The sequence below is a fragment of the Pantherophis guttatus genome, chromosome 2, assembly GCF_059756535.1.
Source record: "Pantherophis guttatus breed Tessera chromosome 2, ASM5975653v1, whole genome shotgun sequence".
In the NCBI taxonomy this organism is placed as follows: domain Eukaryota; kingdom Metazoa; phylum Chordata; class Lepidosauria; order Squamata; family Colubridae; genus Pantherophis; species Pantherophis guttatus.
Genome location: NC_142064.1, coordinates 94,812,925 through 94,826,497, shown reverse-complemented (window position 1 = coordinate 94,826,497; position 13,573 = coordinate 94,812,925). Strand labels below are relative to the sequence as shown.

Sequence of the window (13,573 nt, the reverse complement as noted above, 5' to 3'; positions counted from 1 at the left end):
CCCTCCTGTCCCCAATCTACTCACCTATCCTCTGTATCTCTTCTGTCTTGTTCTGTAGAAATAAATCAGGGAGTTGTCCCAATCGGATTCATTCCTTTTTATGTTAACCAGATGTTTGCTCCTTGTGGGCCAGCTTTTTCCATGGACCTGACATGATGGAAGGGGTTATGTAAATGTTTATGATAATAAATATCTTTACAAACAAAGCCAGAAGGAATGCTTCCCCTCGGATTTTATTTTTGATCTTTTCCCCATGGTCTCCTGTTAGGACTTGCTTGAACACTAGGGAATCTAAACACCACCCGTGTCCCATTCAAGTTGCTCAGTGGTTCAGTGCAAATGGAGCTTTTTTAAAAAACCAAGGAAGGCATTGCAGGTGACTGTAGCAAAACACAGAGAGAATTTCTGAGGAGAATTGGAAATCAGAAATGTTGGTCTCAGCTTCCCTCACCTATTGGGAACAATATTCGTTCTTGGGAGTCATGTGCCAACTAGGGGACAAAAATGAAACAAACAGGTCTAAGCAAGAAATAGATGGGGTCTCCCATCTATATTTCTCCATATTTCTCTTCTTTTGACGTCTTATGTTTCTCACGTTCTCTCCACTAACTATACACATAAGTGGCAGGAAGCAGGATTGCCTCCTCTCTGCTTTTCTTTTGAATATGCTTTTTCCTTTGTAATGCCTGCCCACTGGAATGACCTTCCCCATATCCATATGTGGTTAGATACGGTTGGCCACATCCCCCTATCCCAGCCGAATTGGAGTACTTGCATGAAAGGTTGTAATATAAATGTGGGTAGTGGTGAAATATGAACCGGTTTACTACCGGTTCGCTGGCTGTGCATGCGCAGTGTGCACCATGTACCAAATCGAGGTGCGTGCGCGCACTGCACGCCAAAAGAAGGCATGCAGTAAGTAGAACAGCGCACGGTGTGTGTGTGATCAGCTGTGGCATGCAATCTTTTTTTTTACTTTTAAAAGCATTGCTTTTAAAAGTAAAAAAAAGAACCTCTGACGATCGCGCGGCTCAGCTGGGCATGGGCGGGGGAGGGGGCAGGGATTTTTGCTACTGGTTCTCCGAACCATCCACCGCCATCGCTACCGGATTGGGCAATCCAGTCCGAACCGGGAGCATTTGACCTCTGAATGTGGGGTTCATGATATATTGACATGTTGCTGATGAATCATACACCACCCAGTGCCACAGTTATTCAAGATGAGAAGCCATATACATTTCTTAAACAAATAAGTAAAATTTGGAGGCCATTATTTGCTTGTTAGAATTACACTTCACCTTTCCTGCAGATGGTGTGTACAAGATTCTCCCTCCCATTTTTCCTCACCATCACAATCCTGAGAGGCAGATTGGGCTGAAAGAGAGTGAAGGACCCAAAGTCAGCTAATGAGCTTCCATGGGTGAAGAGAGATTTGAAACCGGGTTGTCCTAGTCTAATATCTGAATTCATAGGGGTGTAAATGTAACACCCTTCTGTAGTTCTTTAAGTCAGCTGCCCCTTATCCTGGGATTGCATCCCCTGAAACATCTTTTAGGCTTGGTCAGCATACATTCTGCAACGAGTTAAGAAAAGAGGTAAAGATGATCATGATAGAGTTCAACTTAAGAAGCCAGTTGAAATTCCCAACAGCCATATTTTTAAATGAAGGCTTAAACATGAAATATCTTATATAAAAATGCAGAAGCCACCCTAATTACAATGAAAGATTTGATTACAAGAGACAAAGAAGTGGCTCTTTTTAGATCAGGGGTCTCCAAACTTGGTAATTTTAAGACTTGTGGACTTCAACTCCCAGAATTCCCCACCCAGCCAATTCTCAGCACAGCTGAGAATTGAAGTCCATGAATCAGTGGTGGGTTTCAAAATTTTTTCTACCGGTTCTGTGGGTGTGGTTTGGTGGGCGTGGAACGGCTTGGTGGGCGTGACGGGAAGGATACTGTAAAATCTTCATTCCCTCCTGATCAGCTGGGACTTGGGAGGCAGAGAATAGATGGAGGTGGAGCCAGTCAGAATTTTTACTACCGGTTCACCGAACTACTCAAAATTTCCGCTACCGGTTCTCCAGAACTGGTCAGAACCTGCTGAAACCCACCTCTGCCATGAATCTTAAACTTGCCAAGTTTGGATACCCCCTGCTTTACATGATGGTCTTCTACTGATAACTTTCAATCTGCTTAACTATATCAGTGCAACTCATATGTGTCATTGTGGTTCTAGAGAATGTTCTCCAGCATCTCTGCCTTTTTTAAACATTAATTTTAAATCTATTTCTTAGGATCCTGTGGTGAAAGGACCATTTCCACTACCTGCAAAAGGCCATTTAGTGCTGAAGCAGGAACTTCCAATTCCAGCTGTTTTCCTCCTTCATATTTGTGCAAAGCCCCTCTCTGCTCCCAACCAGGTGGGTGCTCTCTTATGCCACTTGCTTGCAAACACCGAAAGTTTAGTAAGGTGGAAACTAAATGACTTTGTCTCTTAGCCTGACTTCACTCTGGAGTTAGGAGAGGCTGGAGGATTCTTGGCGTTCTTTCAATGACTCCCACAGTTCTTTTATTATCCTTTATCAGCACTATTTGATCCAAAGAAGGTTTTTACATTGCTGTGCACCAGATGCCACTTTTTTTCCTTGGCAAAGTATTCCCCCTGTACAGAACCTGTAAAAACCATCAAGGTTAGAAAGGAAAGAGGCAGCTTTCCAGCCAAAAGGAAAGCATGGCCTATAAAGCATCTGTGAAGAACTTTGGCCCCTCTGGCTGTTGAACTACAGGTCTCTGGTTCTCTCCCCGCTGGCAGTGCTTGCTGTTTTATAGTCCAACAATGTATGAAGGATTAGAGGTTTTCAGTCCTTGCTCCAAGATATAACTATCATTGAGGTGGTAAATATATGTCTTAGGGATATCTGGCTACTCCTAAAACGTGCACAGGATAGACTTTTGTAGGCCTAGAAGACAAACAGGTCTCAGAGAATAAGGGTGTCAGGTTTGCACTAAAAAAGCTGCATTCCCCAAGATAGCAATAGTAGTAACACTTAGACTTATATACTGCCCCATTATGCTAGACAGCAATCTCTGGCTTGTTTACAATGTCAGAATATTGCCCCCAACAGTCTGGGTGGTCCTTTTACCGATTTCAGAAGGATGGAAGCAGGGGTGGACTCCAGATCCTTTAGCAACGGGTTCGCTGCCCCGTTGCTGGGTGGGCGTGGCCATGGTGGGCATGGCCTAGTCGGCTGCCTGCACCACAGCAGGGGGGTGGCATTTTTGGCCCTCCCCAGGCTCTGGAGGCTTTCCTTGAGCCTTTGGGAGGACAAAAACTGCTTCCCCCGGGGTCCAAAGGCCCTCCGGAGGCTGAAAACAGGCCCATTTCTGGACTTCCGGAACCTCTAGTAGGTTCGTATTTTGCCCTCCCAAACCCTTCGCGCGGCCCCTGCACTTACCTGGAATGATGAACAGGTCGTGTGGAGACTCCTGGGAGGGGAGGGGCGGAGTGGGCATGGCCAGCCAGGAGTGGCATTTGGGAGTTCACCGAACCCTGGAGATCCTTGACTAGAGGATCGCCCGAACCCTGCTGAACCCCCAGGAGCCCACTCCTGGATGGAAAGTTGAGACAATTTTGAACCCCATCAGGATTGAACTCCAGGCTATGGGCTCCTGGAAAATTCTGGTCATGGATTCCAAATGAGCCATCATATCTCCACCTTTAAGAAGATGTTGTTTAAATAATCTCCATGTGAGATAAATATGAGCACCCACAGAGTCACGAACATATAGTCTCTTCAACTTGGTCCAACACCTAGCAGCAGACTCTTCGCCACGAATATGGACAAGCTGCTGGTCACCCAGTGTTAGTCCAATAATGCAAAGAGCTCATTCATTGTCTCTGTTAAACTTGGTTATTTTCTTTTCATCTTCCTCATCAGCAGGATTCCATGCTGTTACATCCAGTGGATTATTAACTATATCCCACAGTCCTTCTCTACGCAAAAGTAGACTACATTTTGTAGACCAGGATACATAGTTTGTTCCATCCAGCCGGGTTATCATGGAAAAATTTGCTGCTTGTTCTAGTGCCATCTTCACTTGGATTGTTTATCACAAACACAGTTTGTTCTATTCACATTTACTCTCAGTTTAGCTTTTAACAATCCTAGTTAGTTATGGTTTGCTCTGGGCCCATAACCAAAGTTAAGGATATTGGTGTTGTGTTACCAACCAGCAGAGTAAATGCACAAGGAAACGTTGCTGAGAGCAATGAATAAGAGATATGCAAACTGGTTTATCAAAAGCTTACTTTATAGTAGAAAAACAGTCTCATAGTCTTTAAACAAATTCCAAGTCTTTGCCAGTAAATCAGTCCAGTAGTTACAGAATCTTCTTACTCAACAAACAGTAGTTGGTTAGAATAACAAACTCACTCTGGTTCACAAACCACGATGGTTGCAGATGCATCCAACGATGATTACAGATAACAACTCCTCTCAATGGTAGCTTATCATAGCAGCTTCATCATCAATCATCTTCATACACAATGTCAGCATAGCATAGCAGCAACTGAACACGTTACAATACCTTGCTTAAATACTCTCACAACCAGTCATTATCTAATTACAGCATGACTCAGCATTAAAGTCACATAATACATTTTCAGATTAAAGTTACAGTACACTTATATTGCCTGGACAACATAGTTAGGCTCAAACCATATCCTAACAGAGTTTGCCTGAAATACTGCATTCTAACCACTGTGCCACCGTTCTTTTAATTTGAAAAGAAAAATCTGTCTCTTCCTCACTCTTACAACTAGTTTGCTGGAGTTGAAAGAAAGGGAAATTGACATAAACGTTACATGATGAGTTGTATCCTTCCAAATGGGTAGTGCCCCATTTTGCGTATTCTGAAATTCTTGTGCTCTAACTTTATGATAGAAGGACAGTCTGCTCTGCGTATTGCTCCTGGTTTTTTTTTTTCTATCAAGGCCCAATCGTATATACACTTATCCGGAAGTAAGCAAATCAGAATCAACATATCTTAAGGTTATATTTTTGAAGTGACAAATCCACCAAAGTAGATTTTATTATTCTGGACCATTTGGCCAATCTTCTCCCGTTTTCTTTTTTCATGAACTCTAAGCAAAGCCTACCTGTTCTGTCCCCGTCTCCACACACACACACACAGCCAGCCGAGGGTTAAGAAAGCACTTGGCACGCACACAGGTTGTTATCTAAAACTTGGCAGCTATATGAGCATCGACTGCCAAGGGCTTTACTTCATCAGATAAACAGAAAATACATACAAATTGCAAATAGTCCAGTTCAAAACAAGGAACCTTCGGCAGATTTAGGCGTTGTTCAAGTGACTAGCCAGAGTTAGTTTTTGTTCGTCACAGAGTCTTAAATGGCCACCACACTCTCTTATATAGTCTCTGGGGTGTGGTCCAGTGACTCAATTATAATCCCTGGCACGCCTCCTTAACTGCTGCAACCGTTTATCACGCCTTCGTTGGCGTGGATCCAGGAACGACAGATCACCTCCCTCGCTCTCATCGGAGACACCTGGCTCCTGGCTAATCTCCTCTTCCTCGGCCGGCACTTGAGGCAGTGCCAGAGGGGAGGGGCCTGGAGAGGGAGGCCTGGCCGACTCCTCTTCTTCATGTTCGGAGCCTTCTTCCTCCGATGAGATAGGCTCGGAGGGCGGGGCCACAACACCTACCAACCTGTATAAGAAGCAAAGATAGGATAGTTTTTGTTTTGTTATTTGTTTGCTTGCTTGTTTGTTTGTTTAGTTCTATCTTAGATGTGAACAATGTATAAGGCTGTGTTGGGTTTTTCTTATAGGATGAGCTTTTGCCCTATGCTAAACACTCACAAAAATTCAAGAATTTGACCAAAAATGTCCTAAGATCTTTTCCTTAATGCGGCAAAGAGCCCCTGGTAGCAAAAGACACTTATCTAGTACACACAATGTCTTGTCCTACGAAGGATTAACTCTCTGCCCAGTCTTGAGATTGGGAAAATGCAACCGTGATTCACAATCACAAGACAGCACATATTTGTGGCTCACCTTGATTCTGCTTGCAGTGAGCCTAATTTGCAGACGGTTACAAAGGCATGTGAGTAGCAGTTGCAAGAACATTCCTCACTATAGCATTGGGCAAGTCGCTGTATTATTTGTCAATTCAAATTTCTTAAAAGATGTCGGGATGAGTTGTAAAGGAGAAAGCATCAAGAAACAGCTTGCATTCTCCAAGTGTGTGAGATGATACTCCAAAGCTGTGTTCTTTTGTTGCACACAAATTAAATTCATGGTGAGTGAACACAGTAAGTCTAACATTCCTCTTAATCAACTCTAAATGCTACTTTGAAAAATATTCTAATAAAATCCAAACCCTGGTTAGTTTCCCTGGTTATTCACCCATCATTCAAGGCTTTGTTATTTGTGTGAGCTGATGTGCTTTCGTTTCTCCTGAACTTAAAATGGATCAATCCACACCTTAAATAACATGAATTGAATCTCAGCTCATATTTTCCATGCATGCAGTATTTAGTTCAAGCGATTCTGTCTTGGCAGGTGAATGGTGTTCGTTTCATTGGTCTCATGAAAGGACAAGTTCTGATAACGTGGGATGACAGCTGTGTGAATTCAAAGTAGGTCATGTTCAAGAAATCCATCATTGTTTTCCTTTCATTCATTTTTCAGATAAAATACTATTAATTTAACAGCAATTTTAAATTTTGCACACTGTAATGTTTCTTCGTTAGCAAGCAACTACCTGGAAAAATTTCTTTCCCATCATACTTCCAACCTCCAGTATAGTTACATAAGGCTGCAGAAACCTGGGGCTGATGAATTATTATTATTATTATTATTATTATTATTATTATTATTATTAATTCAATTTATATACCGCCCTTCTCCTATTGGTCTCAGGGCGGTGCACAGCCAAGGATAAAAAACATACCAATACAAAATTTAAAATCAATTAAAATAATTATACAGCTTTGGCCCACAATTTAAAACAATCCAATTAAAACCCAGTTTACACTTAAAAAGCTAAAAAGAGCTAAAAAATACTTCTCAGCTCACCTTGATTTGCATCTGTAGCACTAAAGAAGTTTGAATCGTATAATATAAGAAATGGCTTTTACTGTTTGGGACTTTGCAGGAAAGACTTGAAATCTGTGCCTCTATCATATTTTCCCTAATAATCCTTTTTATTAGAGACAAAGCCACCTTTCACAAGTGAAAAAATCAGAACAGACCTGGAAGGGACCTTGGAGGTCTTCTAGTCCAACCCCCTGTTCAAACAAGAGATCAGACAAGTGACTGTCCAGTCAATTCTTTAAAACCTCCAGTGATGAAGCACCCACAACTTCTGGAGGCAAGCTGTTCCACTAGTTAAATGTCCTCATTGTTAGGAAGTTTCTCTTTAATTCCAGGTTGCTTCTCTCCTTGATTCGTTTTCATCCATTGTTTCTTGTCCTGTCCTCTGGTGCTTTGGAAAATAAATTGACACCCTCCTCTTTGTGGCAGCCTCTCAAATACTGGCATACTGCTATCATATTCCCCTTAGTCCTTCTTTTCTGTAGACTAGCCAAACCCAAATCCTGGGTTCTTCATATGTTTTTGTCTCCAGACCTTTAATCATCTTAGTTGCTCTTCTTTGCACTTTTTCTAAAATCTCAACATCTGTTTTCTAATGTGGTGACCAAACCTGGATGCAGTATTCCAAGTGTGGCCTTACTAAGGCTTTATAACGCAGTAATAATACTTTATATTATCATGATTCTATGCTTCTGTTTATACAACCAAGAATTGTATTAGCTTTTTTGGCTGCTGCCAACAAAACTAATGCAATCATTGGTTGTATAAACAGAGGCATAGAATAAAAAAAAAAAGGGGGGGGAGCAGAAACTCTCATAAGAAGTCCTTATCTTACAACCATCCATTTAGTGACCATTCAAAGTTACAACAGCACCGAAAAATGTGGCTTATGACCAATTTTCACACTTGTGACTATTACAGCATCCCATGGGCATGTGATCAAAATTTGGGCACTTGGCAACTGTCATGTACTTATGACGGTTACATTGTCCCAGAGTCATGTGATTACCATTTGTAACCTTCCCAGCCATCTTCCGACAAGTAAAGTCAATGACGGAAGCCAGATTTGCCTAACGACCTCATGAATCACTTAATAGTTGCATTGATTCGCTTAACAACTATGGCAAAAATGGTCGTGAAATGAGGCTCAACTCACTTAACCATTGCCTTGCGTAATAGCAAACATTTTAGGCTCAGTTGTGGTTGTAAGTCGAAGACTACCTATATTTCCCAACCTTAACAACTTTAAGGTGTGTGGACTTCAACTTCCAGAATTCCCCAGCCAGCCCTATACTATACTAAAGAAATGTCTTTGGGATAATTTAATCTTCCCCCATTTACTAGCAAAATTGATCAGTAGCTTTAATAGGAGAGTGGTGGCTCACAAGGTTAAGACACTGGGCTGACAATTGGTGGGCTCATGTTCAAAACCAGGTTGCTGCTGTGGGACAGGATGAGCTCCGTCACACCCTCAAGCTCCTGCCGACCCAGCAGTTCGAAAGCAGGCAACCACGAGTAGATCAATGGGTACCGCTTTGGTGGGCAAGTTAACAGGGATATGAAAGGAGCCCCCAAGTAGGTGTCCCCCGGGCAACAGTGATGTCACCATTCAATCCTTTCAACCTAGAAACACTATGGTGCTGACACAACTGTAGTAGTAATAATATCAGCTTTAATATTTAACATGTATTTATCAATCTCAAAGGCAGCTCTTTGTCCAATTCATGAGAATAGATCTTTTTTTAATTTTATTTTGTAATTGGTACTGTACTATGCAGAGACGTACTCACCTTTTGGGTTCTCCCCTTGTTGCTTTTTTTAAAAAAAAGTTGTTTGAGAAAATACTTTCAAATTCTCTATAGTCTTTTCCTAGAAACCCCTTTACTCTGCAGAAAAAATAAAAATAACCCTGTAACCCTTGTGATAAATATGCATGTGTATTTTTACACAGATGTTTGAAAAAATTTGAAGTGATGTTTTCAGTGGATGGGAATGAGTATCACCAAATCAGTGTCAAGGACAGTATATTTACAATGTTCATCTACAGCCCAGGTAAAAAAAACAACAACCACTTCCTGCATTTTTTAAGGTACAACAAATGCCATTTCAGTTTAAAACCTCAAGCATGTCTTTGGAATTTAATTGGAAACTACCATTCTTACTAAAACTATTTACAATGTTATTTATTATGACCACTGTATTTCATATTAAAACTATAGACATTAATATAAATTAGTTGGTTTGGGAAGGAAAGCTTTCGTTTTAAGCCTTTTTCTAAATCAGGAAAATAGATTTCTTTTTGAACAGTGTCTTTAAGATCTTCCCTAAAATTCTGTTTCAGGATTGCTGATCTAAACATTCCTTAGATCCTTATTTAGTGAAACATGTAATGACACCTTCATTTCCATCCATAATGTTTTGAAGCCTCCAGAGGCAGTTTATGGAAGGGAACATTTTTAAAGGGGGAAATTGAAGAAAAATGATGAACATATGCATAAAATATATGTCTTCTTTAAGTGTTTTATGTCAAATCTTAAATTGATTTTTGAACTGAAGGGAAGATTTATAAACATTTCTGCATGGTATTTTCTGGAGGAGAGTTTCTTGAATTTAAAGGGGGGAGTCTGCAGTCCTTGTCACCCACAATTTTCAAATCTCAGATATCCTGTGGTTGATAGTCATTTAGATCTTTGATGAAAGGGGCCTGCCTGTTTCATGAAAAAAAGGATCCTACAGAGCAGGGGTGGGTTCTATTTACCTTTATTACTGGTTCGTAGTGGGGCCGTGCACACGCTCTTCTGTGCATGCGCAGAAGCATTTTGGTGACATTGGGGTTGGTGGACAGGGCCTCCCATCGGTTTTACTACCTGTTCTATAGAACCGGTGCGAACCGGGGCAACCCACCACTGCTACAGAGGAAATGTAGCCCCACCTACTATTGATATGTATCCCCAACAAATTTCCCTACTCCACTTTGAAAGTCTCTTCAATTGTATTGGAATGCAAATCCAGATGCCTATATCGTTCAGATATTCTGTTCCACTGATAACAAGTTTTCTTCATTATATTTTAATGCAGAAAATCATATTTAAAATATAAATGGATTGACATATTGATTTCAGGAATTGTCAATCCAAGATAAGAAGATTTGCAATTTCATTTATAGCAGAATATTCTTAATGTGGATTCAAATTAAATGATCAGTCACAATTGCATTTATAGAAATATTTCAGCCTGATCAGTCAATTTAGGAGTAACTCGTAAAGGAATTAAAATTTTACAGTTTCTCTATTTGTTGGGTTTTCTTTTTCAGGAACAACACTCGTGGGCTATTACAAAATCCGTGCTGTGGATTACTGGGACAGGCCAGGTCCATTTTCTGTGCCTATGTTCTACAGAGAACCATCTTAAAAAGAAGCAAAAACGTTCATCAGAAGTTATATAGGCTGCTTTATCAAAAGTTATATAAGGATGGTTAAAACTGCAAGTTGCAGTTTTAAGCTTTTTATTACAGGCAAACCATAACCCTTAAAAGGATGGTTTTGTTGTTCTTAGCAAAATTCTTCTCCTTTTGTTGGCTGAGTTTTCTGTTCTTCTTCTTCCTCCATAATAATATGGAGAAACTCTTCTCTCCCAGATCATTTTTAAGCACTCTCCTCAAATTACATCCCAGAAATTATGAGAACAAAGTAGAGCACTGCTCAACTCCATTTTCTCCCCTAGACTGCCATAGTTGACAACAAGAACGTCCAATTATTACCTTGAGTGAAATAATGATAATTTGAAGCTGCAGAATCTGGGTTGCACGAAAACAAGATGGATTTGTTAACCTTTCCTTAAAGCTACCACGTAAGTGTGTGCCGTTTAGAATTCCAGCCACAATATCATGGTCCAGGAATCCCCCAATCTCTGTTTCGTGGCCCTGTGCCAGGCTGAGGCCTGTTGGGAACCGGGCCATGCAAGCATCAGGTGAATGCACGAAGCTGCATTCATGCAAGCAGTATGTGTGAGAAGCCATCCCCTTCCCCTACCGCCACCACTGCCAGTTCACACAACCAGAAAGGTTGGGGATCTCTGTCATGGTGGGTTCATAGAGAACATGAGCACTCATTCCCATAATCCAGTTCAGCTCAAAGAAGATCCTGTCAGACCTGGAAGCCATCTTTTACCTTTGAGCCTTCAGGTCTGCCACAAATTCTACTGTGGGAAAATGGGACGGGGGATTGTATGGAGTGAAGATGATATGTAGTCAAAATAACATTCTTTCCAGAAAGTCAAGGCCGAGTTGCCCTGCAGCTGTGCTGAGAAGACTGGGGAGGTATCTTCTGTTCCGGAGGGTACCTGATTGGTGTGTGTGATGGACATATGGATAATGAGCAAGGACTTGAACTTTCTTTTGGGTGAGGAAAACCCGGAAACTCTCAGATTCGGGTTTTCCCAGATGTGCCAATATGACATCTCTAATAAAAGTTAGCTTTGAGGAAATTCAGGCCTCGGAGTTTGATTTCATTGGGGGTGTTACTTGGAACCATGACAGATCCTCTTCTTGAGCTTCTACCCAAGCCTTGGAATAAGGAAGCTTCCTCCACCTCATTCTTTTCTTCAAACTTGGCATCATTCAAACACATCACACCCTCCCTTTTTTTTAGAGCATCAGGAAGAAAGTGGAAGGAAGCCTCCTTCCAAAGAGTGGAAGGCAGCAGAAGCTATGAACAGCCCAGCTTGAATACTTGTAAAAGGAGAAACATCCCTGTGAAGCTTGTTTTAAACAAGGATAATTTTAGCACAGGGATTGTATTTTCAATAAATATTTATTTACCTGAAAAAGAGTTTACTTAGAGATGGGTGAGGTTTTCCTGTCAGAATTTTTTTGCACCTGCCCAAGCATACAAGGTTTGAAAGTTTAGAAATAACCTTTGCCTTCATCGGCAAAAACATCTTTCATTTTGATTGTAAGAATTCAAATGTTCAGCTTTGATACTAAATGTAAATTTTACTTAAATAAAGGTTTTCTGTAAAAACAAAGTTGCATATATGCCTATATGGGAGTAATTGGGGATTTGCATTGCCTTGTTTTATTTATTTACCTGAAAAAGAGTTTACTTAGAGATGGGTGAGGTTTTCCTGTCAGAATATTTAAAAATGCCTTCCTAGAAAATGCATGCCATTCCAATAAATAAGGTGTGTCCAAAAAAGTGAAGAGGGTGATTACAATAGTGCGATCGAAGTACCTCTTTTGCATGTACATTGCAAAACTTTGATTGCACTGTAATCATCGTTATCTTGATTTTTTTGACCATGCCCTGGCATAGTAATGGCTGCCATCTTGGGTTTTTGACCACACCTGTGAATGTCCTTGAATTGTACTTAGCACTGTCAGCTTTATAGCTTAGGGATTTTCAACTAGGGCTAAAACTACAAGTATGCACTGTGTTGAGACAGAAACAAGGTGAGAAGTTTGAATCGGGCAATCTCAATTCAAGTATCATCCCAGATACAAGCCTACTAGGTTTTCTTAAGTGACCCACTGCCAAATGGGTTTGTAAAGATTCCCAATTCTTTTTTAAAAAAATGAGAAAAAAATAATAATTTTCTAGTCATGGTGGGGAACAAAAATAAAGGCATCAGAGTCCAACAAATTTTTTAAATTTATAATTGAAAATGTTAAGAGGAAAAAATTATGGTGCTAAATTTTTTTGCACCTGCCCAAGCATACAAGGTTTGAAAGTTTAGAAATAACCTTTGCCTTCATCGGCAAAAACATCTTTCATTTTGATTGTAAGAATTCAAATGTTCAGCTTTGATACTAAATGTAAATTTTACTTAAATAAAGGTTTTCTGTAAAAACAAAGTTGCATATATGCCTATATATGTGGCGGTGATTATTAGGGAGAGTCTTTGTCCGAGGGAGACCACTGTTCCTCAGATAGCCGGATGTGAGTCCCTCTTTGTGAAGTGGGGCCGTGGGGTGCAGATGGGTTTGCTGACTGCGTACCTGGCTCCCTGCCACATGGCAGCGACCCTGCCCGAGCTACTCGACGTCATTGCCGGGGTGGCGGTTGACACCCCCAGACTTATTGTCATGGGGGATTTCAACCTTCCGTCTGCGGGTGAGGCGTCAGAGGCGGCTCGGGAGTTCATGGCTTCCATGACGGCCATGGACCTGAACCAGTTAGTTCAACGCCCGACTCACATAGGGGGACACACTCTGGACCTGATTTTTGTCTCTGGTCAGTGGTTGAATGATCTTGGTAGAGGGGACCTAGACATCAAACCCTTGTCATGGACAGATCATTCGCTCCTTCACTTGGACTTTCCTACCGCTTTCCCCCGCCGCAGGGAGACGGAACCGACCAAATGGTTCCGTCCCAGGCGCCTGATGGACCCCGAAAGGTTCCTGACGGAGCTTGGGCCGTTTCCTGAGACTCTGGCACACGACTCGACTGAAGAGC

General features: G+C 41.3%; 1 protein-coding gene across 1 annotated transcript in view; it reads left to right on the top strand.

Annotated features, from left to right (window-relative positions):
• IDUA (alpha-L-iduronidase) overlaps window positions 1–11,606 on the top strand; it is a 64,560-nt gene extending 52,954 nt beyond the window's left edge. The window contains exons 11-14 of the mRNA XM_034410726.3: window positions 2,297–2,422; window positions 6,588–6,664; window positions 9,073–9,173; window positions 10,435–11,606. Coding sequence (XP_034266617.2) covers window positions 2,297–2,422; window positions 6,588–6,664; window positions 9,073–9,173; window positions 10,435–10,532 — 402 coding nt within the window. The 3' untranslated portion in view covers window positions 10,533–11,606. The remainder of the gene's footprint in view (window positions 1–2,296; window positions 2,423–6,587; window positions 6,665–9,072; window positions 9,174–10,434) is intronic.
• The last annotated feature ends 1,967 nt before the right edge of the window (window positions 11,607–13,573 follow it).